At 33.6% G+C, this 25,606-nt stretch overlaps 1 protein-coding gene across 2 annotated transcripts in view; it reads right to left on the bottom strand.

Moving 5' to 3' along the window:
- The window catches only part of FBXL5 (F-box and leucine rich repeat protein 5), a 61,937-nt gene that overhangs the window by 31,376 nt on the left and 4,955 nt on the right, over positions 1–25,606 (bottom strand). Inside the window, exons 2-6 of one of the 2 annotated variants that reach the window (XM_069069503.1) lie at positions 14,441–14,656; positions 11,024–11,119; positions 9,045–9,231; positions 6,399–6,581; positions 4,300–4,428 (exon numbers count right to left, since the gene is read on the bottom strand). In XM_069069503.1, coding sequence (XP_068925604.1) covers positions 4,300–4,428; positions 6,399–6,581; positions 9,045–9,231; positions 11,024–11,119; positions 14,441–14,656 — 811 coding nt within the window. The remainder of the gene's footprint in view (positions 1–4,299; positions 4,429–6,398; positions 6,582–9,044; positions 9,232–11,023; positions 11,120–14,440; positions 14,657–25,606) is intronic. The other variant, XM_069069513.1, reaches the window with a different exon arrangement.

The raw sequence follows: 25,606 nt of genomic DNA, 5'->3' as shown, positions 1-25,606 counted from the left end.
TTCCATGTACTGATGTCAGTGAATGGAATTATCAAGCTACAACTTGAAGGAAGCCAGGGAAATCAGAAAGTGGAAATAAGGAATGAGAGAGTTCAAAGCATGGTGGACAACCAGTGAAAATGCTTGGAGTCGGGTCAGCTAGGTGGTGCAGTAAATAGAGCACCAGCCCTGGAGTCAAGAGGACTTGAGTTCAAATCTGGTCTCAAATACAAAAACTAGTTGTGTGACCTTGGGCAAGTCACTTAACCCCAATTGCCCTCCATAAAGGAAAAAGAAAAAAAATGCTTAGAGTCTGGAAAGATGTAAATTAAGAAAAAAACCAACAATTTTAAGTAAATCAAAGAAGGAGGCTCAGTAAAACCTCTGAAACCGTTCATGAAGTACTATGCCCAGCAAGTTAAAATAACAGAAACATCACAAGGGTTTTAGTCAATAAGAAGACAAATGTAAATTATTTTTTAAAGTGACTTAGAAAGTTGAGGTAAAAGAGTAAAAACTGATGGTGACTAAATACAGATGGAAGCATTAAAAAAAGGGTCAAGTCAAAAGCATAGCATTTTCTGTTCAATATTACCTTTCCATCTATATTAAAAAAGATTAAAGGAGTTAAAACATGTGTTCCATTTTTCAGTTCCTATTGATTTGTGCTTCCCAAAGGAAGCAATTCTAGGTAACATCTCAAAACACAGAATTAGACTATTTTTGTGCCTTTACTACAAAAGGGTAATCAGTTTTCAATCTTAAAGTAAACTTCCCCCTCTCTTTTCAGAACTGTCATCTGAGGTTAACCCTACTGGAAAATAAAAGAATTCAATACTTAATAAAGCATTATAGTTAGATTACATAACAAAAAAATAAGTCTGAAGTGGAAATAAAACTAATAAAAGCTTACAACAGAAGTATAAACATAAGCTAATCAACAAATTTACTAAAAGACGTAGGATCTTGGAGTTTCATGAACATTAAATGGAATGTTTGCAGTGACTTACATAAATATTTTAAATTAACATCTTTCAAATTCCTTTAAGTACTTAAAGATTTTATTACTATCCCTAATTCCTGAAAATACTGAGAGATCTAAATTATATCCTCATATATTTCTTTGATTCTGAGGATTCTGCTCCTTAATATTAAGATCTAACATTTTAAATATAAATGGGTATCTTGTCTTTTACCAAAACTTGTTTTCGACTCTATTCATATTCTACTAAAAAGAAAATTATTTTTCTTCAGTGTAACTACTGACTGAAACTAAACAGTGGAGAGAGGACTCTGGGAAGATGGTAGAATAGGTCAAAAAATTCCAAGCTCTCCAGATTTCCCCCATAAACAAGGAACTGACAGAGCAATTAGATGGGAGAAGAGGGCTGGTAGTTCTGGAACCCTACTCTCATCGGGAATAGGTTAAAGAAGGAAGAATACATAGATATCTAGAAGGGTATAAAAATCTTCTAAAATCAGAAAGAAATAAAAGACTAAAGGGATAGGGAGGAGAGAGAGGATAAGGGAGGCATTTTTATCGAGAACCCTACTCACATTAGATCTGGGTTAAAGAGAGAACAATATATATATTTAGATTTGAGAAGATATGGGAAAGCTAGAATACTAATTCATTGCTGGTGGTGCTGTGAGATGATCCAACCATTCTAGAGAACAATTTGGAACTATGCCAAAAGGGTTATAAAAATGTGCATACTCTTTGACCCAGTTAATACCATTTCTAGGGCTGTATCCCAAAGACATCATAAAAATGGGGGAAGGACCCACATGCACAAAAATATTTATAGCAGCTCTTTTTATGGTGGCCAAAAACTGGAAATTGAGGGCATGCCCATCAATTTGGGAATGGCTGAACAAGCTGTGGTATGTGAATGTAATGGAATACTATTTTGCTATAAGAAATGATGAACAGGCAGACTCTAGAAAAACCTGGACTTATATGAACTGAAGCTCAGTGAAGTGAGCAGACACAGGAAAACATTGTACAGAGTAACAGCCAGTGGATGCAATGACTGATTTTGATACACTTAGCCCTTCTCAGCAATGCAAGGACCTAAAACAATTCCAAAAGTCTCATGATGGTAAATGCCATCCACATACAGAGAAATAACTATGGAGTCTGAATGCAGAGCAAAGCAGACTATTTTCATTTTGTTTTGTTTTGTTTTTCTTTCTCATGGTTTTTCCCATCTGTTATAATTCTTCTATACAACATGACTAATGTGAAAATATGTCTAATGGGAATGTATATGTAGAGCATATATCAGATTGTATGCTATCTTGGGAGAGAGGAGAGGAAAAGGGAGAAAATTTAAAACTTATGGAAGTCAACGTTGAGAACTAAAAACAAATAAATTTTAAGAAAAACAAAAAAAATACATATATTTAGAAGGGAATAAAAGTCATCTAAACATAAATAAGAGAGTGAGAGAATAGAATTGGGGTATAGAAGAGTGTCTAAATTAATGGGACTAGGATAAAAAGGGAAAAACATATATTTAGAAGGCTATAAAAGTTTTCTAAATTTAGAGAGAAAGAGGGTAAGGGGAAAGGGGAGGGAGAAAAGGATAAGGATGGAATCTTTGGTGGCAGGAGGTAAGTTAAGTAATACGAGGGCAAGGTAGAAGTAAAGTAGAAGAGTCAGGAGGGATAGGAAGAGATACACACAAACATAAAATAAAGATCAGGAATAGAATTTATTAGGGAAAAAAGCAAGGGTAGTAATCATGATCTCAAACAAAGTTAAAATTAAAATAGATGTAATCAAAAGAGAAAAGTAGGGAAACTATACTATATGTCAGTCATATTAATCAATATTGTTTTAGACATTCTAAAATAACCAGACAGTATAAGGTTGGAATATTGCTGTGGTATAGGAAATAATGAGTTGGCAGACTTAGAAAAAATAAGGAAAGACATGGACCTGTAAAGGAAGATGTCATCCACCCTTGGAGAAACAGATGACAAACAAGCATAGTATCGTCTTATACAGATGCATATGAATGCATATGTCTATGTATGAGTATGATTATAGATATCTACGTGTATGTATACATATGTATATGCATGTGTGTATGTCCACACTTAATTGTAGCCTTCTTGGGGAAGGGAGAATGGAGGGGGCAAAAAAGAAAGTAAAAAATAGACAGCAGAGAAAAAAGGAAACTTACAAGGAAGCAAAGAAAAGATAAACAGTTCTAAACATAATGTTATATTGACTTTCTTGGAACAGAAATTTATTGTTATATATTTTGAATCCTCTCTTCCCTTTGCTGTGCATATGGCAATGCTTTTTTTCCCCTTATTTTGTATTTAAGTTTGTAATGTTTCTTTTTTATTGTACATTTAAGTTTTAGTATTTAAATTTAAGATTAATTAATTTTAAAAAGAAAAAAAAATTCAACAGTGATCCACCACCAACCCTGGAGTCAGAAGGACCTGGGTTCAAATCTGATCTCAGAGATGCTTGATATTGGGGTAAGTCACTTAACCCCAATAGTCTCACTAGAAAAAGGAAAAAAAACACTCAACAGTGATCACTATCTTATAGGTCATGAGAGCTTCATCCTCAAACAAGTCATTTTCTCAGTTCTTCAACTTACTGCTCACTTAAGAGTGAGAAATAGTATCTTTTCTTACCTAATTTCTAACAGAAAAGAGAAATGTAATTGGATATGACACACTTCAAACACATTGGAAGAAAAATTAATTTAAATATAAAATAGTTACAATATTAATGATAATTTTATAGATCATGTGACTCACTTTAAGCAATGTATCAAGTATCTAGAAGTATCTATCTTCCAAAACAGTATCAAAAAATGACCCACTTCTTCAGTCAAATGTACTAACACAAGAATATTATTCCACTTTCACAAGCAATTGAGTTCTCTTCCAGACCAACTAAGTAGAGAATAGCTTAGTTAATGAAATGAACTTATAAATTTGGTTTTAGTGGGGGGAAAAAAGTTGGGTCTCTTAGGACTTTTTTTGTCTGATGCAGTTATAAGCACATCTTTCAATGACTCCATTCTAAACTGTTACTGGAGTAACAAATTTCACAGTTAAAATAATAGTATTAGTAACTTCCTAGGTTTAAGGCAAATTTTATTATCCAAAAACATGGTTATAAAACAATTCTGTATGACAAAACTATATTCAGTAAGCAATAATAAAACTTTAATTTGCTTATATACTTGCCTAAGTTAAAAACCTTTAAGATATAAAACTATTTATATACAATTTCTGAAACAGAAAAAATACTATGCAAAATTAATTTTTGTCCATAATTTGGCTTACCAGATTCATCTATATCAGCATCTTCATCCCATTCCTGAAAAGCTCGACTTTCATCTTTTCTATTTCTCACCCATTCCTCATCAGGCTCAGTATCAAGTTCAGTTGCTGGACCACTATACCAGTCACCTTCTCAACAAAAGGAAAAAAAAGGAAAAAGATAAGTGCAGACCAGATCTTCTTACAATAAATCCCATTACAACAAACATCACTGCATAACGAAAAATTCTGAAGAAACTTTTGCGTTACAGAATGATCCATCAATTTCAAGTAATACATCAAAATTCCAGTTCAACAAATGATTTGGATAGTTCATTGAAGTTCACTGTAATAGGATCTGACCTTTAGGTACTTTGTTATGTTCAACATGAAATGTTAGTACAGGAAAAATTAGCTAATAATGTGTTTAGGGTATGCCCCTGTTCCTTTTGAAGGTTTGCAAATTTTCAATAAATATATAAAAATATACTAGTCTATATTCTTTTATTTCTGAAGATTCTGGACTTTTTTGGTCTGTTCTAGCTTGAAAAGCAGAACAGCTATAATCCCATTCCTATGAGTAACCATATCAATACAGCAATAATCTTACATGCAATCTTAGAAGTCAATGAAAGTGACCTAACCTCTGACCCCTACTGGTGAAAACTGTGGCTGCATACTGGCCATGGCAGTAGTACCCCAATATGCTGGTGTTGATACACAAAGGCAGGAGTTTCTGGTCTGCAGTGAATTGATCAGGAAAACAGAAGTAGGTGGGTACAGAAGTCAAAGGGGAAGATAAAAGGAAAAGCTAAAGTTCTAGCAGAACATACTGCAATTACTATTTTAATACAAGCATGTGACGTCTGTACAGCTAAAGGCTATCATGTACTTTAGTTTTCTGAACTATTTTAATATTACGTACATCCAAGATGACCAATTTGCTTGAAGGACCAAATAAAACTATTACTTCTTACATAAAATTTTTAATCAAGTTAATTCAAAAGAAGCAAAAATGTAGGTCACATAGGAATTTATGTTTGCTGTGTTTAAGAATAGATTATATATATATATATATATATATATATCTCAATATCATGGTTCAAAGAACTTAAAATATTAGACTTTATAGAAACCTTTACATCATATGGCATCTAATTTGTCTGGACCACTAACTAAACATTTTAAAAAATCTATAATATGACAAAAAGTGTTCAGTGTATTTTTTGACCCATCATTCACTATTTCACTACTATATGCCACAAAAAATAAAGTTAATCAGGAAAAGTATCTCCAAAGTTCTTCACTTATCAATCTAAATAATTTAGTATAAACATCCAAAAGAATGACAATGTAGTATATTTATAAAATGTCCTAAATGGCTTTTAATTATTATCACAGAATAATGTCTAAGATTTTTTAAAAGTGAACTGAATGTCTACAATAAGAAAGAAGTCAAAAATATAAGTGTTATGTATATACATAATTATGTAGGAAAATGCATTTTCAATGTTAATTGTCACAATTACATAGTAAACCAAATAGTTACAAAGTTTAAAATTGTGAATCTAAAGAATACTCACCTAGAGAAGCAATATTTAAATTATTTTTAAGTCAAAGAAAGAAAAATGTAGTTTATATTATGCTGCATTTTATCTTATGCCTGCATGGAGTCCTCATGAAAAGACCAAACTTTCTATAATGTACTGATGCAAAAGGGATTATTAAGTATATCATGAAAATTTTAATTTCAAATTGAATGCTTTGCAAGAAAAGTGATACATCAACATAAACAATGACATTCAAAAGAGTAAAAATATTAGGCAAAAACATTTTGGAATACCACTAAATTCTATGCCAAGCTTCCCCAAGAGCTTATCTGTATCTTACTTCTTAAAAGAATTTCTATTTTGAATCAATATTCAGCTTCTTCCAATTATTTTAAACTTCTACTAGTCTATTAATTTTTATTTAATTTTAAAATAATTAAAAATACATCTATTTTATGAAATTAATTTGTTAGTAGCTTTCCTACTTCACATTTTTTATTTAACTTATTACATCTTATCTCTAAATACAGCTTAGGAAAATATTTTCACAAAAATAAAGTTGGCATCACTTACCTCTAGCCCAATGAACAGGGTAAAGATGCTTCCAAAGAGATCCAGTTTTAGCCAGCTGAGACCACTTAGTGCTAACTTGACTGCATCGACATAATTCTTGAGGATTAAGATAACTGAAAATTGTCAGCATTACTTCAGGAGGAAGATGGGTAACATTTGCAGAGTAATCTGGCACTTCAGTTTCTAGAAGAAGAAAAAAAATACAACCACTCTTCACTAAAACCCATAAGAAATGAAAAGCAAAATACACAATACAATTCTACATATAAAAACCAATGCCTGAAGTTAGATTCCTCCTTCTTGCAAGGCGTACAAACGAAACAATATGCATTAGAGGTACCATGAGAAGTCTTAACTTGCTAAGGACCCGTAGGGTCAAACTACTATGACATAAGTAATACTTATTAATGAGATGCACAATTATGAAGAAACTGAGTTAACTTCCTTTTATAAAGGCATCAGAGGAAAACAATCTTCACTTTGTGGCATAGACAGTAGTATCATTTGAAAAAGGAACTAGACAGGTTGTACAGCTTTAAAGGCAGACAAGCCTTTATTAAAACAAACATATGTCAAGTATGCCAAATTATGAAATCCAAAAACTGAATCCCTTTATTTACTGGATGCTTAACCAGATTCTGTCATTAACAATTACTTTTCAAAATTAACAAGCTAAAATCTTATCAACATATTCTGATCTTTGTATAAAATCTTACATACTATGGTTCTGCCAAGTCACTGCTTTTCAATGTAATTGTAACATGAACAATTTCATGTATAATTTTAATAGTGACAGTTTCTAAAGAAGGACGAATAGAATATGAAATGAAACATAAAATATAAAACTGTCTTATAAATTATTCCAAGAATTGACTACATTCTGTAACTGACTAGACTCACAAAATAATCTAAAGGCTATAGGCTATATTTCCAGTAACCAAAAAGAGAAGAAGGAAGACAGAAAAGAGAGACCAAAGGAATAAGGGAGAGGGGACAAGAGGGGGACACAGTGAAAGAGGAAAAGAAAAAGAGGAAGAGAGGGAGGGAGGAAAGGAAGGAAGAAAGGAAAGAAGGAAGGAAGGAAGCTCAAACAATACAACTAGCATTTTCTTTGAAGGAGTGGGAAATTAAACACCAGGTATGATGCTTTTAAATCACATGTAATAATTACAATAAAACATGACACAACTGGCATATAGACATAAGCCTGTGTTTCCCAGTAAAGAATCCCAGTGAAGAAGTTTTATAGATTTAATGATAACCTACACATTTTTGTTTCAAATTACAGAGTCCCTAAGTTTTGCATTTAATAAAAAAAGGAACAAAGGGAACAAATCTCATCAAGAATCATTTGGAACTTTTCATCAGTATTATTATAACTAAATTTTCAGTCTTGGAAAACAGTAAGGGGACCTCCACTGAAATATAGTAACAAATACTTTATAAAAAATTTAAAACAGAATAAGTTTAAAATTAAAGGCAAAATGCATAAGGCTATGCATACTTTTTCTTTTTATGACTGCTTTCTCAAGGAACTCTTATGCAGATAAATTCTGTGTATTCACTAGCCTCAGCGGAAGAAGACAATGGGAGGGTCATTGGAATGAATAACACATCCATTATTATAGCTATATAGTCTAATCTCCTAATTTTGCAGATAAAGAGCAATGTAGAAAAAAATTCTAGCAAGTGGAAGACTTAGGAATTGGATTCCTGATAATATGTATTTATTCTGTCTGTGTATATGGGGAGGAAAAGACATATCTAGATAGACAGATATACACACAAATGTACATTTATGTATGTATATCCATTCCTCCAGAAAAAGAGAAAGAATATGAATATATATACACAGTGAATATACATAGACACGTGTCAATGTGTGTATGTGTATAGATATAGACACAGATATATAGATACAGCTCCACAGACCTTGTCATATCCTCCAGTAGAAGGTAAGCTCTTTGTGAGTAAAGACTTATTCATTGTATTTGTACCTCCGGCGGAGTGCCTGGCACTCAGTAAATACTTGTTGATGGATTTATAAATATTTATATTGTCTGGGGAGGCTAGGTGGCACAGTGAGTCAGGAAGACCTGGATTCGGATCCAGCCTCAGACACTTAACACCAAAACTAGCCGTGTGACCTTGGGCAAGTCACTTAACCCCAATTGCCTTCCAAAAAGCAAAAAATATATATGTATATATGTGTACACACACACACACACACAATATCAGAACAAGCAAACAAGAAGATAAACTTTGTATGCTGAGAACATAAAAAGAAAAAATACTTCATAGTGATATGCATACACTAGGCAATAAATACACATTTAATTCCAAAAAAAAATCAGAGGGAGTTTCCATTAATTTCACTCTTCCCAGATTTACATCTAAAAAGTATCAGAGGTTACTTTATGGCTTCAGCATGTGAGATTAAATGCCTTTGTTTAGAATACATGTATTTAAAAGTTTAGAACAAGGAGCCTAAATTAAATTCATACTTTAAAATAATTACTTCAGATCTGAATTTTTAAAAAAGCTCCGTTTCTAAAATCCCTACCAAAAAAAATCTACATTTTGTTCTAACAAGCTGAAGTATTTTTGAACTATGATGGTAAACAGTAAATTACATTTAAGTGTTACCTTTATCTGATTTTTCATCGACAGAATACTTAAAAAACTTCTGTCTCTCTTCAGCTTGATTCCAGAGACTAAGCCCTCTAAGAAGTTCTGCAGTGTCCTTGTGAGAACAATGTTGTGCAATCACTTTCTTTTTAATGTCCTTTAGCTCTTCGTAGGTAAAATATTCCATCAACATTGGCTGAAAAACCTAAGTTATTACAAAGTCAGAAAAATTATTTGAAAAGAAATGTTATAATTTTAAGGTATTAGTGATACTTTAAAATATTTTTTCTATCTTTAAAGGCAATTTCCTTTAGATCTCTCAAATTCAGAAAAATCTGAATCTTCAGAATTATAGCACTACATAAAATCCTCCTAAAAAGTAGTAAGATACTGATCCAACTAGTAAGTAGTAAGATATAAGTAAATATCTTATATGTTTGGCATTTTTTTATACCAGGTCCAAAAGAGGGAAATGCAGTTAATTACATTAAATGTACCGCAAATGATCTGTTGTTTGGTTATTTAAATCTTTACTGACCTGTAAATAAATCAAAATGAGCAACAGTGAAATAGATTAAAGTGACTACTACTAAGCTAAATAAGTCTAAGCTTCAAAACAGATTTTAACTTTTATTCATTATCATTCAGCATGTCTTTTTAGTAGGCCTCATGACTCACTAGAATAATGAAAAAGGACTCAATTCTAATTAAAACTATACACCTATTTAACTAGACATTTTAAACATAGCCTGTCTAAAGGAAGCAGGACAACCTAACACGGCCATCATTAATACCACCAAAATTCAATCATTAAACATCTTTGTAAATATAAATGAATACCTATTTCATTGACATAAACTACAGTATCTTCCATTTTAAGATTCAAGGGAGTAGGCAAATCATTAAGGAATAGATTCCAAGTTGGGAGAATGAGTTCAAAAGTTGCTTCACAAAATGGGAAGCAATGAGCTAAACTCGTGCTCAACAATCCAGTTTGTTGTAGTGATGTTTCCCTTTGATCATTTTTTTGAACAGTGGAAAAATAGTGGAGTTGTAAGATTTCTTATTATATACGTGATATTTTCTACTAAGTTGCACTATTTTGAAAGATAAAACAATAGTAGTGGTAGTGACAGCTAACACATAAGGGCTTTAACTTTTGTAAAGCATTTTAACATACATATTATCTTATTTGATATTCATAGGAGTAAGAGATGCTAACAGCAGAAGGTGCTATTTATTGTCCCTATTTTACAGAGGAGTAAAATGATGGGGAAAGGATGGGTACACACATACTAGCTAGGATGGGCAAAGAAAAGGACCATCTCCTCATCAGAAACTGGAGTAAATAAAATACAAACTGCCCATCTGGAAAGGACAATAACAATGTTGGTCCATACTCACTAAAGAGACAAGAGAGGGCATTCCTTAAGGCACACTCAGGATTGCTGGCTCTAAAACACAATAATCTAGAAGTATTCTGTTGAGCAAGGGAAAGTACAGAAATGTGACTAATTTTATATTATTTTCAGGGACCTACAAAAACTTTTGAGTATCAAAACTCACACTGTGATTTGCTTTTAAGTTCCATGAGGACTGCCTATCATAGGGCATGATTAAATGTTCCATAAATACTTACTCAAATGAACTGCACTGATGCAAACTCACAAGACCACAACAGCACAAAAACATCATTATGATCCTCTAAACAACTTAGCACACAGAAGTATACATATCATCTTAAAAGTTCATTATACAGGTGTTAGGAGGATCTCAAAGTATAACTACAAAATACAAGGTACCTAGTGCAAGGTTATACATATAAGAGGAACTTGATTGTTAAATGAAGGAATCAATCCACAAACATTTTGGACCTTCTTGCTTCCTCAGCCTTCTCCATAAACTACAAAAAGATAGATGTAGAGCCAATTGTACCTTTATCAAAACAATGACTTGTCTTAAAGCCAATTCATAAGAAAAAGTTGATATATACTCACTTCCTCTTCTTCCTTCATGTGAGGAAGAAAATCTCTTGTAAAAGCCTCCAGCCTCTCCTTCAGTTGCTTTGCATAATTTAGCTGCTCATATTCATTCTAGAGAAAATAAAAAGTTCACTTTAAAATGAAGTTAATAAATAAGGAAATATTTTGTTTATTTATATCCCATACTGATTTCAGGAAGCAATTTTAAACTTTAAGGGAAATTTTTACAAAATAAAAAGTTATAGCAACATATACATCAAGGCCTACTAGAAAAAAAATGCCCTTAAAATAGTACACCTTCAATTCTTTTAAATAATACACTCCTGCTATAAAACAACAGATATAATATATGACAAAGACCTCAAAATTTTTATTATGTTCATTTTACGCTATTAAAATTTTAAATTATCATTAATTGCTTAAGTCTAAAAACTTATTTTTATAGAATTTAAATAATAAATTCATATTTATCTTCATTTTACAGGCATCTCTCATCTAACAATTATAACTGACACTACCAAAATATGATGTAAGGAAGACAATAGCACAGTGGGGGTATAGCTAATTCCAAAGAAATATCACAAATATTTAACTTGAAAATTGTCCAAACAATGTTTTAACAGAATCGTACACCCTGATGACAACTTTTAGCTATGATGTATTAATGGTGTTAACTGGAAACTATATTAATCGGGGCAACCTTAGGTCTAGTGATGCTATTCCACAAAGAATTAGAAGAGGTCTTAACACAGGGAGATAAATAAATATAGCCTTAGAAAAATCACCAATACTTGGTGAAACACAACCATGAGAATTTGCCTTCTCTTGGTTGACCATTATCATTCCATTCCCTCCAACTCCAAACAATGGTTTCATTACTTCTTTGATTCTTTTCCTCCCTTACTTGGCTTTTTTTAAAACACGATTTTGTTGACTATAGCTTTTCTTTTTGAACTTTGCATCTGGCACATGACATATTCTCTTCATAGGAATCTTTCATGAATAATTTTACATTTATCCTTAAAGTACCTCTTAAATTCCATTTCAGCACATGTGCTTTTAATATCTAAACAGGTTGGCATGTTCTTTACCTTCCCCCTTCCCCCTACATAATTTTGAGCCAGTGGTCCCTAGCTATCCTTTCTCTGAACCCCTTGACATTTGTTCTCCAAAAATAAAGTGTACATCAAGACTATGGAATTTGTTAATATAATAAAAAAAAGAAAGAAAAATCTGTTTAATTTGACTAGCTGTCACTTCAAAACCCATAAATATAAGTCTTAGAGAAGCATAGTCCTGACGAAAGTAGGACTGATTGACATCTTTTTTGTGTCATGAATTCCTTAAGGAATCTGTAAAGCCTATGGACCCCCTCAGAATAATGTTTTTAAATGCATAACATATATAGAATTACAACTCAATCACACTGTTTACATTGACTTTCTATTTTTTCTTAACACAATAAATGAAAAGTCACAGAATAACAAATACCAATACTTCTTATAGCACTTTAAGTATTAACTCATTTGTAGTTTAATAACAAACTCCTTTATCCTAGTTATGAAATAATATTATTCAGGATGATGATGTTGTTTGTTCAGTCATGCCTAATTCTTCATGACCCCATTCAGAGTTCTCTTGGCAAGGATACTAGAATGTTTTGTGCCACTTCTTTCTCTAGTTCATCTTAAGGACGAGGAACTGAGGAAAACAGGTTTAAGTGACTTGCTCAGGGCCATACACTAGCAAGTGTCTGAGGCTGGATTTGAAATATGAAAATGAGTCTTCCTGATTCCAACCTTTATCCACTATACCATCTAGTTTCCCACTCAGGATATTAACAATGACTTTATTAGCAATAATTAGCAATATAGCACTGTATAGTTTATAAAGTGTTTTCTTCCTAATAATCCTCTGAGATAAATGGTACAATTATATCATCCCCATTTTACAGATGATGAAATTGAATCTTAGAAAAATTAAATGCATGCACTCACTTAACTTCTACATGACTTGCAGTCATAAAGTCAGTAAAGGCCTAATCGTCTTCCAACTCCAAGTTCAGTGTTTTCCCATTATATCAGGGTGCCTTATGAAAAAAGTATTCTCTAACACAGGCCTGAAGAACATATGGCCCACAGGGAGTATGTTGTGCAAGCCTGTTTTACATCCTCTACATTTTTCAAAGGCCACCCAAAATCCTCCGGTGGGTCACAAGTGGCACACAGGCCATAAGCAGTGTGTAGGCAGAATGTTGTAGAAGACTGCTCTAATTCTACAATTTACAGTTTCAAATAACCACACTTAACATCATTCATATAATTTTTCTTTTTAAAAGCAGCTTCTCAGATTTAGAGCATGAGTTAGTACACAAGTTCACATCATGGCACAGCAGTTATTTGCCACTAGTCCAAGGTTTCTGACATTCCCTCCACATGGTCCCTAAAACTCTTCTGTGTCTACCCCTTTTTCCATTTGGTCAATGGGGGAAATGTCACCACTCTAGGTCAAGAGTTCCCAAATTGCAGACCACAAATTCTCAAAAAACCACATGGTTCATCTCTTAAGATATTTGTTTTAACACTTATCTATCCATGGGTTCATTAGAATGGTCAACAACTTACACTCTCTGCAACTATTTCTTCTATGCAATACTTCATAAAATATAAAAAGCACTATATAGATTTTTTTTCAGAAAGAGTGATAGATACCATTGGCTCACCCCAATTTAAAAATTTAACCATAAAAACACTTCCAATAAATCATTCTTACAAAGCAAGAGGTATACGAGCACTTTCCTGCTATATGGGCCTGTTCCATCAAAACTGGGACTCACGGATAAATCAGGATCAAATGTAAAAGTACTCAACACTTTTAAACACATCCACAGGAAAAAAGAAATCCTGAACTTAATCACAACCTTCGAAAATATTTTGTATCACTTCTCATCTTATTTCAGTATTTTATTACTCCAACAACAAAAAAGAAATAGAAAAGTAAATTTAAACAGGCAACAAGCTTACAGTGAATATGAAGCATCTGGTTCTAAACTTTAATACTGCAGTTGAAAGTTACTTAAGACATTTGTCTTGGATTAACCTAAACAACCTTGAAAAGTTCCATTAGATTTAGCATTTTAGAAAGATCTGGAAGAATTCAGTGAGCTCTCACACTATGAAAGTCATGTTAAGCACAAAAAAAGGTTGGTATCCTTTATGCCTAGAATTTTTCATGTTTGTATTTATTCTGAACACAGGTATAAAGATAGATATAGACATGTCTCCCAGATGGAAAACAAGCCCTTTGAAGAGTAAGAAATTTCATTTTTTTAATCTGTTTGTCTCCAGTTCATGCTTGTAGATTGACTAAATTTTAGCAAGTTTTTCCAATGACATAAACTTGAGACTATAACAATATTATTTTAAAACTTACCTTCACATTCTTCAACCCTTTCTCAAAGAGGCTAAGCATTTCAGAGAGCTTGTTGTCAGAATGTACATTATAAATGGTCCGGCTGCGTTGCTGAAGCAAGCCAATAATGTATTCATTCTCAATCTGTTCATGCATTTTGAATTCCTTGAACGTAGCATACAGAGATTGCAGAAGAGCACGGAAATCATTGTTGTTGGAAAAGTTGGTTTTAGAAAGCTGAATGAAAATAAAAGTGTTTAAAATAAAAATAATTCAAATTAATGTGAACAAAGAATATCATAACCTTTGCCATTTATTTTATTTGCAAAACCCTTACCTTTAAACTTTGGACTCTGGAAAGTGCTATAATTCTGGATTATAATTCAGAATACCTGAATTCTGATACAAACTCTGCCACTACATGTGTAATCTTGGGCAAACTACTCACCCTCGCTTTTCCTAAATGATTAATCTCTAAAACAAATGGTTTGGATGACTAAAAAGAGACAGTAAGCTTCAAGACCATAAACCTAGTCTATCTGAATGAATAGGAAATCTTTTTGTCTAAAAATTCTGCTGACATTCACCTGCTTATTTGCCTCTTCCTATATTCATTATGTTAGTCATCTTGGTATAGTAGAAAAAGCATTAGGCTTTGGAATCAAAAAACCTGGGTTCAAATCCTATCTTTAAAACTCTCCACCTTAGGTAAGAGTATCTTCATCTGTACAATGAGAGGTTTGTACTAGATTTCCTCTGTGGTCCCTCTGAGTTCTTTATGATCTTATGACCCAAAGACTATGTTAAATTTTTTAAATTTTAAAATTCTGTTTCTGTGACTCCAGACTACTACAACAAAAACAACAACATTAGGGACTGGTTCTATGACATTGCTTTAGGTATATTTAAGGGGGCAATGAATTCCTGAAGAATAAAACTATAAACATGAGAAACAGTACTCCTGAGTGGGTTGAGAGCCAAGCATAGAGAAGAAAAACTGCACTGGTCTCCAGTAATGAGATAAAAGTACAACATGGTTCCCCCGACATTAAGGAGGTAACAGGGTTATGTTAGGGACATTATTTTTTTTTAAATACATTATTTGGAACATTAAAAAGTCTATAAAACTGTTTTACAAAGCATTTGGTAAATTATCCGTTCTCCAGGTATCTTTCCAAGGATGACAGATTATATTCTAAGTGCCCTCTAAAATGTTATAACTATTAATTGACACAGAAGGTACCTGGTACAAAATTGAGCATTTTGAAACTTCCTGAGTTCCATATAAGGTATTTCTTATATATACAAATAAGTATTTCTTTCAAAACAAAAGATACTAAATATTTGGTAAATTGTCTAAGAATGTCTTTCTACCCTCTTAGGGGACACTTTCACAATAAATATTAGAGACACTAGCCAAGCAACCAAGAGAAATATGGTACAGAATACAGAAACAAGTATATTAACAGAAAAATGTTTTAGGAGAGTATTTAACCTAAAAGAGCTAGAAAAGGAGTTTTTTAATTTGATGACTTTCCAAATTTAAGTGTCCAAAAGCAGCAGTAACTGTTAATTAATCTAGTTTTTAATCACTTCAATTAAATGACAAAATTAAAATAACCAAAGAATACACTTCAAAATCAGATTACAGTATCCAAACAAAATTCAAATATTCAAACCCTGCAAACCTGAAGACTATTCTCTGCCCATTATATCAATTCCCAATTCCCATAATTAAATGGGAACAAGGGAAGGAGTCATATTGACTAACGAAGTGAACACATTAGGCAATTAAATGTTTATAGAATTAAATTTATTTTCTGATTAAATGAACCACAATAATGAAACTATCTATGACTAAAGAAAACCATACTTTTTTTAATTGGGGGGGGGGGTCTTTATTCATTTGTTTGTTTACTTTTAGTTTACAGGATTCAATTTCACAATTCCTTGAGTTTCAAATTTTCTCCCCCTCCCTGCCCTCCCCCAACCCATGGCGGCATACAATCAAGTATAGGATCTGCAAATAGTTTCACATTAGACATTAGTCTGGTAAAACCATACTTTCTAAAGGTGTTTTGCAATTAAAAATGTATGGTCTGATCTGTCTTAATAATACTTTTTAAATATAATTTCAATCTAATGACAATGCATCATTAAAAATAAAGGGAAGCATATGATAGGCATCTTTCTTATGCCAAATTGTATCTGGGTATGCACATTTTAACAAGTACTGAATACTATTAACAGTATTTTATGAACTTAATATCCTATTTTTTCCATTTAAAATAATCTTTGGTTGAAAAAATGGAATAATAAAGTTTTCTGAAAACTTTACCAGTGAAGACTTCCAGCTTTGTGCTTTATGTGTGGCCATTTTTACACGGTGGATTAGATTGTTTTATAGAAGCCTTGTCTGTATCTCAGAGAAGCTGAGTAGAAGATAACTCTATTTCAAAGGTAAATCTCAAAGTCATGAAATTAGTATGTATGTGTATTTTTTTGCTACTAAAAAAAACCGAGTGTTTTTATTTGATCAAGATCAAGGTAAGAGGCTTGGGGGAAAAAACAAGACAAAAAACTTTCAAATATATTTTGCAACTAGTAAATATGTAGCCCACTTAGAAACAACAGGAAGGAAAACTAAGACAATTAAGCAATATGACCAAATATTACCAATAATATGATGTCATATTTTTATAATGAGAATAATTTAGGCCCCCCAAAGATGAAAAGTATGGAATAATCCTTTAAGAAAGGTGGTGGCAGGACAGCTAGGTGGCGTAGTGAATAGAGCACCAGCCCTGGAGTCAGGAGGACCTGAGTTCAAATCTGGTCTCAGACACATAACACACACACACACACACACACACACACACACACACACACATACACACACACAACCTAGCCCTGTGACCTTAGGCAAGTCACTTAACCCCAACTGCCCCAACTTCCCCCTCCAAAAAACAAAAAAAAAAAAAGAAAAGAAAAGAAAGGTGGTGGCATAGTAGACAGAATTCAAGCCCTGGCATCAGTGAAGATTTCTAGACCTGTCAAGGAACTTATGTCCTGATTCTGTCACTTGCTTCTGAATAACCTTAGGAAAATTATAGTTTCTTTGGAGGTTAGCCTAAATGACTTCTATTATCCTATGAATCAATCAATGAGCAATTTATTAAGCACCTACCATATTCCAGGTACTATGCTAAGTGCTGGAGATAAAAAAAAAAATAAAAAGTACAACAATCCCATCCCATCAAAATGCTTACTAGAATTCTAAATCAAAGAGATCCAGTAAGATCCAGTAAGGCTCTACTCACTATACAACTCACTGCTTAAACCCAAATAAGTTGAAGATTAATAGTTGTGGCAATAAGTAGGAAAGGGAGGCAGAGTAGTAAATAGAAAAAGTACTGGTTCTGCGGAGCCAAAGGACCTGGATTTGAACCCCAGCTTTGCTGCTACATGACTGACCAAAGCAATTAACCTTTCTGTGCTTGAGTTTCTTCACAGGTAAAAAAAACAAAAGGGTTTGGTTACATGACCAAAAAGATCCCTTCCAGCTCTAAACCTAGGATTTGACAATCTCCATCTGCTTCTGTGTACAAGCCAACTTACAAGTCAGTTATGTTCACAGCTTGGAGATTATTTGTACACTATAAATTAATAATTAAAAATACTTTAAAAAATTAGTCAGATGATGCTGGATTTCAATTAGAATATCTATAAAGCTGAACATATTTAATGTCTCAAATGCACTGTTATGTGACAGGAACTAAAGGACAAAACAGTTATCATTTGGATCGAAATTTTTTTTTAAATATTATCATTTCCCAATAACCTCTTCATCTCTACAATAAAACCTTCCTCCGTGTAACAAAGAGCCATAATTATGCAAAAAAACATGTTGGTGTCTTATAACTTTACAGTTTCTGAAGATTTAACACAATCCTTCCAAACACATTTATTTACAAGTTTGGAGTGTAAGCCATCAATTCACCTAACTCCTTAACACCTCTCATCTCAGTCCTCTTTCCTCCACACTCAGAACTACCCTAGTTCGGACCATCAACACTTTTTTCACTTAGGCTACTTCAACAGCCTAACTGTTTTTCCTACTTTCAGTCTCTCATCTTCTTCAAACCATCCCTCCACAAACAATTGCTAAATTAGTATTTCTTTTTTTAAGAGTATTTTATTTTGGGGCGACCAGGTAGCACAGCAAATAAGAGCACCGGCTCCAGTGTGGGGATGACCTGGGGATCAAATCTGGGCTCAGATACTTAGCACCACACCCAGAAATAACTGGCCGTGTAACCTTGAGCAAGTTACTTAACCCCAATTGCTTTAAAAAAAAAAAAAGTATTTTTTTTCCAATTAAGTAAAGACTTATTCTTAATTCTTAACATTTTTTAAATAAAATTGTGAATTCCAGATTTTCTCCCTCTCTTCCCTGCCTCCTAAGATGGTAAGCAACTTGATACAGGTTATCTATGTGCAATCACATAAAACTATTTTGTCATGTGGTTAAACAGAACAAAAGGAAAATATTAAAAAAAATAAAGTGAAAATAGCATGCTTCAATCTACATTCAGACTCCATCAATTCTTTCTCTGAATATGGATAATTAAACTGATATTTCTAAAAGCACAAGTCTGAACTCATCACTCTCTTACCTCAAGTACCTTCAGTGACTCCCTATCGTATTTAGAATAAAATATAAACCCCTTTGTTAGACATTTAAAAGTCTTTACAATCTGGCTCCAACCTATCTTTCCAAATTTATTTCCCAGGATTCCGTCCTGCCTCCTAAGATGGTAAGCAATTTGATATAGGTTATCTATATGCAATCACATAAAACTATTTTGTCATGTAGTTAAACAGAACAAAAGGAAAATATTAAAAAAAAGTGAAAATAGTATGCTTCAATCTACATTCAGACTCCATCAGTTCTTTCTCTGAATATGGATAATTAAACTGATATTTCTAAAAGCACAAGTCTGAACTCATCACTCTCTTACTCAAGTACCTTCAGTGACTCCCTATCGTATTTAGAATAAAATATAAACCCCTTTGTTGGACATTTAAAAGTCTTTACAATCTGGCTCCAACCTATCTTTCCAAATTTATTTCCCAGGATTCCGTTAGGAACTCTACATTCCAGCCAAAATGACTTACATCCATCCGTTCCCCATAAATGGTAGTAATTTCCTTTCTCTGTGCCTTTGCACTGGCTGTTCCTCCATGCCTGGAATGTCTTTCTTCATTATTTCCATTTCTTGTAATCCCTGGATCCCTTCAAAATTCAATGTACATGCCACCTAATCCATGTGATATAGCAGACACTTAACTAATGTTTATACATTCATAGATTTCCAGGTTCCCCTAGTTTTTAATACTTCACCTGCTATCCCCCATCCTATATATTTTATTAACTAATGTTTTTCCTATTCAGTAGAATATAACCTTATGAAGACAGAGACTATTTTCATCTTTCTCTATGTAACCCTGAAACTAGTTAAAATGCCAAGAGTCACTTTTTTCTCCATTTGTGAAAAGTGAATGGATAAGGCATATTGCTGCTATTGTCAATGACCTGGCTAGTAGGCCAGCACAACATATGGCCAGCAAAAAATGGAGAAAAGAAAGTAAAGCTGTAATAAGTGGTTTGTCCCTGCCCACTTAACAAGCATTCCTCTAGTCACTACTCTCCATGTCATGTAACTTGGCAGGTGGGTTGCCAACTGAGCACTCTCTCCTGCTTGTCACATGACCTGCAGCAAGCAACCACAGTCAGTCTCTGTCTTTAGTTACCTTTACTTGCAAAGTGAGCTGCTAAAAACCCATCTGCACCTGAAGGAGTTTTTGCTGTATTAATTTTGGCCTCTACTTACTGCCAAATTGTGCAGGTCTGTCCTATGTAAATGTTTGTTTCCTACCCTTTCCTCCCTTAAAATAGCAAGGACAAATATGCAAGTTAGCTTTATCCCATATTCAAATGTGTAAATTACATTAAGAAAAAAGTAGGGTAATAATAATAGCATTTATATAATGCCTAAAGGTTCACAAAGTGCTTTACCAATACTATCTCATTTAATCCTAAAAACCCTTGGAGGTACATATGTAAGGGTCCTTTAAGTATTATTACAGGATCACTGTTTACAGATGAGGAAAACCAGAGGTAAAATAACTTGTCAGAGGTCACACAAGAGCTGGAATTCATACCCACATCTTCTGGCTCCAAATCCAGTACTTTTTAAGTAGTAATTCTTCACAATTACTCTCATCTAAGCTATACTAACTTTAAAGTTGACTTTTTATGCTAAATAAAGATAGTAAAAAGTTTTTCCACTTCTTATGGGGCTCAATGGTACTAGGACATAATGCAAAGGACCCCAGTCACCCATAACCACAGAACTTGGTTAGGCTAGATACAGGGGTGGAGAAACTGCGGCTTTGAGGTCACATGTGGCCCTCTAGGTCCTCTAGTGTGGTCCTTTGACTGATTCCAAACTTCAACCCCGTAAGAACTTTGTCACATTTGATGGTGGTCTTTTAAAGAACAAGGTATCCAAATCAACAAAAGACTGGTATACCTCATTTTATTGTACTTTGTACATATTGCATTTTTAGCAAACTGAAGATTTGTGGCAACCCTGCACAGAGTCAAGTCTATCAGTACCATTTTTCCAATAGCACAAGTTCACATAGTGTGACTATACCATTTTGGTAACTTCCAAAATTTCAGTTATCATTATTACTACTATTGTTATTATTATCACATCTGTTATGGTGATGTGTGATTAGTGATCTTTGATGTTACAATTGTAATTTTTTGGGGTGTGCCACAATAAATGTCTGTTCTGATTGTTCCAACTATCAGCTGTTCCAGGTCTCTCCTTCACTTTCCTCCAGTCTCTCTATTTCCTTAGAAACAACAACACTGAAGTTAGGTCAATTAATAATCCTACAATGGCCTCTAAGTATTCAAGTGAGAGGAAGAGTCAATCAATGCAGCAGACTTCACTGCTATCTTATTTTAAGAAATTGCCACTGCCACCCCAACCTTCCCAAACCAGCATCTGAATCAATAAGCAGCCATCAACATCCAGGCAAGACCCTGCATCAGAAAAAAAGATTAGAATTCACTGAAGGCTAAGATGTTCATTAGCATTTTTAGTAGTATTTTTTTAATTAAGACTTTGGGTGGCTAGGTGGAGCATTGAAAAGAGCACCAGCCCTGAGGTCAGGAGGACCTGAGTCCAAATCCAGCGTCAGACACTTAACACTTACTAGCCATGTGACCTTGGGCAAGTTACTTAACCCCAATTGACCTGCCTTCCCCCCTTCAAAAAAAATTTTTTTTAATTTAAGACTTGTACATTTTTAAAGACAAACTATTACACACTTATTAGGCTACAGTATGGTATAAGCATAACTTTTATATGCAATAGGACTGCAAAAAATCCACGTGTCTCACTTTATTTGTAGTGTTCTGCAATTGAATCTGCAACAACTCCAAGTTATGCTTCTATTATCATGGCTCTGAAAGAATGAGAAACTTATTATATAGGAAAGTATCCAACATAAAGGATACCTCAAAATCTGATCCCTCTAAATTGTTGATATAAATTGAATACTTCAACAATCCAGATCTTTTTTTTTTTTAAGCAATTGGGGTTAAGTAACTTGCTCAAGGTTACACGGCCAGTTATTTCTGCGTGTGGTGCTAAGTATCTGAGCCCGGATTTGATCCCCAGGTCATCCCGACGCTGGGGCCAGTGCTCTTACTCGCTGAGCCACCTAGCTGCCCCTAATCCAGATCTTCTGATAAATATCAAGAGCATGGGAAGAGAAGTTATTCCAAATCTGTTTTTATCAGCATGCTAGAACTCCCAACCTGAGGCAATAAAATCTTTAGTGACCTGCCCAACCAAGTTAACAAACCTAGTCCTATGAAAGAGGCAGATTCTGAAACTAGGGTCTTCCTGATGCCAAGGCTGCCCAACATTTTATCAACTATATCATGCTACACCTCTGAGGCTATAGGCCCTGTTATCCCCGTAAGACATTACTAATATTGCTTGCTTTTCCCTTTTCCAAGTGAATTTAACAATGTACTCATGTCAACAAGTGTATTATTAAGCTGAAGATACAAAACTGATAGTACCACCTCTCAGTAAGTTTACAATTTAATTTCAAGGATAGAGACATGCACAAAAGTTAAGTATAATTTAAGGTAGTAAAATGGAGAAAGGAAAACTCCATACAAAAAGTACTCTGAAAATCTGAGATGGGGAGACAGAGAACACTTTTGACTAAAAGGACCTAGAAAGGCTTCATGGAAGAACTAAACCTAGAAGGAAAGGATTTCAACAGGCATCAATAACTGGGCACATTCCAGATATACAATATGCTTGACTAGAATAAAAAGTGCGTAATTTAAAACAACCCTGAGGTACCATCTCACATCTATTAGACTGGCTAATATGACAGAAAAGGAAAATAACAAATGTTGGAAAAGATGTTGGAAAATTAAGACACTAATGCCTTGATGGGAGCTGTGAACTGATCCAACCATTCTGGAGAGCAATTTGAAACTATGCCCAAAGGGCAATCAAACTGTACATACAACTTTGATCCAGTAATACCACTACTAGGCCCACATCACAAAAAGATAATAAAAAAGGGAAAAGGACCTACATGTACAAAAATATTTATAGCATTTCTTTTTATGGTGGCAAAGAATTGGAAATTGATGAAATGCCCATCAACTGGGGAATAGATGAACAAGTTGTGGTATATGAATGTAATGAGATACTGCTATAAGAAATGATGAGGGGCACCTAGTGGCGCAGTGAATAAAGCACCAGCCCTGGAGTCAGGAGGACCTGAGTTCAAATCCAGCGTCACAACCCCAATTGTCCTGCACTCCCCCCTCCAAAAAAAGGAAAAAAAAAGCAATGATGAGCTAGTGGATTTCAGAAAAACCTAGAAAGACTTACATGAACTGATGACGAGTGATGTGAACAGTCAGGCAAATATTGTACACACAATAACAGTAACACTGAGATGATCAATTATGACTGACTTAGCTCTTCTCAGAAATACAATGATCCAAGACAATACCAAAAGACTCATGATGGAAATGTTATCCACATCCAGATAAAGAACTATGGAGTCTGAATGCTGATCAAAGCATATTATTTTCACTTTTTTTGTTTTTTTTGTGGCTTTTCCCTTTTGTTCTGCTTCTTCTTTCACAACATGACCAATGCGGAAATGTTTCCAAGATTGTACATGTATGTATATAATCTACATCAAATTGCCTGCTGCTTTGGGGACAGGGGAGAGAAGTGAGGGAGAAAAATACGGAACTCAAAATCTTATAAAAATGAATGTTGAAACTATCTTTACATGTCATTGAAAAAAATTTTACAAAAAGAATAAAGAATGCATGAATGTATAATTCAAAGTACATCTAAAAAGGTGTACTAAACCCAGGTAGAACCCAGACTGCATAGATCCTTGAATGCCAGGCCAATGAAATTATATTTTATCCTCTAAGCAGTAGAAAGCCAATTACAGTTGTTGAGCAAGGAAGAAACATAAGACCTGTGCATTAGGAAGATTATTTTTGCAACTATTAAAGACAGACTGGAAAGTGGATAAACCTGCAGAAGAAAGACTGGAGTGATAGCATAGTCTAGACAAGAGGAGATAAGGCATGGTGACAGTGTGAATGGAGTGAAGACAGATCCAAGAAACATTAAGGAAGTATAATCTATAGGACCTTGCAGGTAACTGCAACATCAGGGTGAAAAGAGTGAAGACAGTCAAAGACTACACTGAGGTTTCAAGCTTATTTAACCATGAGGATGACAATATAATCAAAAGAATTAAGGAAAACTAGGAAGAGGAGCAGACTTAAGGCTGAGAAATGCCAGTTAGAGTTCAGTCTTAGGTATTTGATTTTTGAGGTGCCTACAGATATATCAAGGCATCTATGTCCAGCAAATAATTGGAGATGCAGAACTATAGCTCAGGAGAGACTGGGGTTACATATAAAAAATTGGGAGTTATTTGTATAGAGTTGATAATTGAGCACAGGGGAACAGTGTGGAGAAAAAGAAGATGAATTAAGATTAATAAATGTTTTCAATAAAATAGGAAGGCATCAAATAAGAAATCAAGGAACTGAAAAAATAAAGGGCTCTCCTTTGCTTGATTAGGTAAAACAAATAAATTGAAGGGTTTAAGTTCTTTCCAAAAATAATTTGCAGACTTAACAAAATAACAATCACAATACAAAAAGTTTACTTTATAGTCATGACAAAATTCTAGTAGGTAAGAATATAAAAATTAAAATGACAGAAAAAGACTTATCCTACCAGATTTCCACAATTACTATAAAGCAATTATAAAAATTTATAAAATTTATATTTACATTTCATATATTATAAAATTTATTTTAAAATTATAAAATTGTATGGTATAAAAAAATAAGAGTTAAGAGAACCCAGAAATAGGATTCATAGGTTAGAATGATAAAATGCATGACTAAAATGAACTTTCAGTAAAACTAATATGTAATGTGAAAATATGACATAAGGGGCGGCCAGGTAGCACAGCAAGTAAGAGCACCAACCCCAGAGTTGGGATGACCTGGGATCAAATCTGGGTTCAGACACTTAGCACGCAACCAGAAACACCTGGCCCTGTAACCTTGAGCAAGTTACTTAACCCCAATTGCTTTTAAAAAGAAAATGACATAAGATGAAAAATGGTTTTAGACACATACCTCACACTATATAATAAACACTAACTACATCAATAATGTAAATAATTTGTCATTTTTAAAAGCTAGAAGAAAAAAATATCTCAAATATGAAGATAATGAACATTTTGTTAAGCAAATGGGAAAATAATCTGAAATTTTGAATGGGTTTGACTGTACAAAAAAGATTTTACACAAAAAGAAAATGCCTCTAAAGTTAAAAGAAACAGATTATGGGGAAAAATTTTTTGCATTTATGTCTATCAGTCAAAAAGATATGACCAAAGAAACACTGCCTTAGGACAGGGTCTTAAGAAAGAACCTTTATCTTATCAACCAGATATTCAAATGTCTCATAGAATTTTATCTGAATCTTCATTTGTATGAAAGCTAATCATATATATATATAT

This window comes from Petaurus breviceps, unplaced genomic scaffold (assembly GCF_028583685.1).
Source record: "Petaurus breviceps papuanus isolate PSGF00001 unplaced genomic scaffold, PetGlider_PUasm1.0 140, whole genome shotgun sequence".
NCBI lineage: Eukaryota > Metazoa > Chordata > Mammalia > Diprotodontia > Petauridae > Petaurus > Petaurus breviceps.
This window is presented reverse-complemented; position numbering and strand designations above follow the sequence as displayed.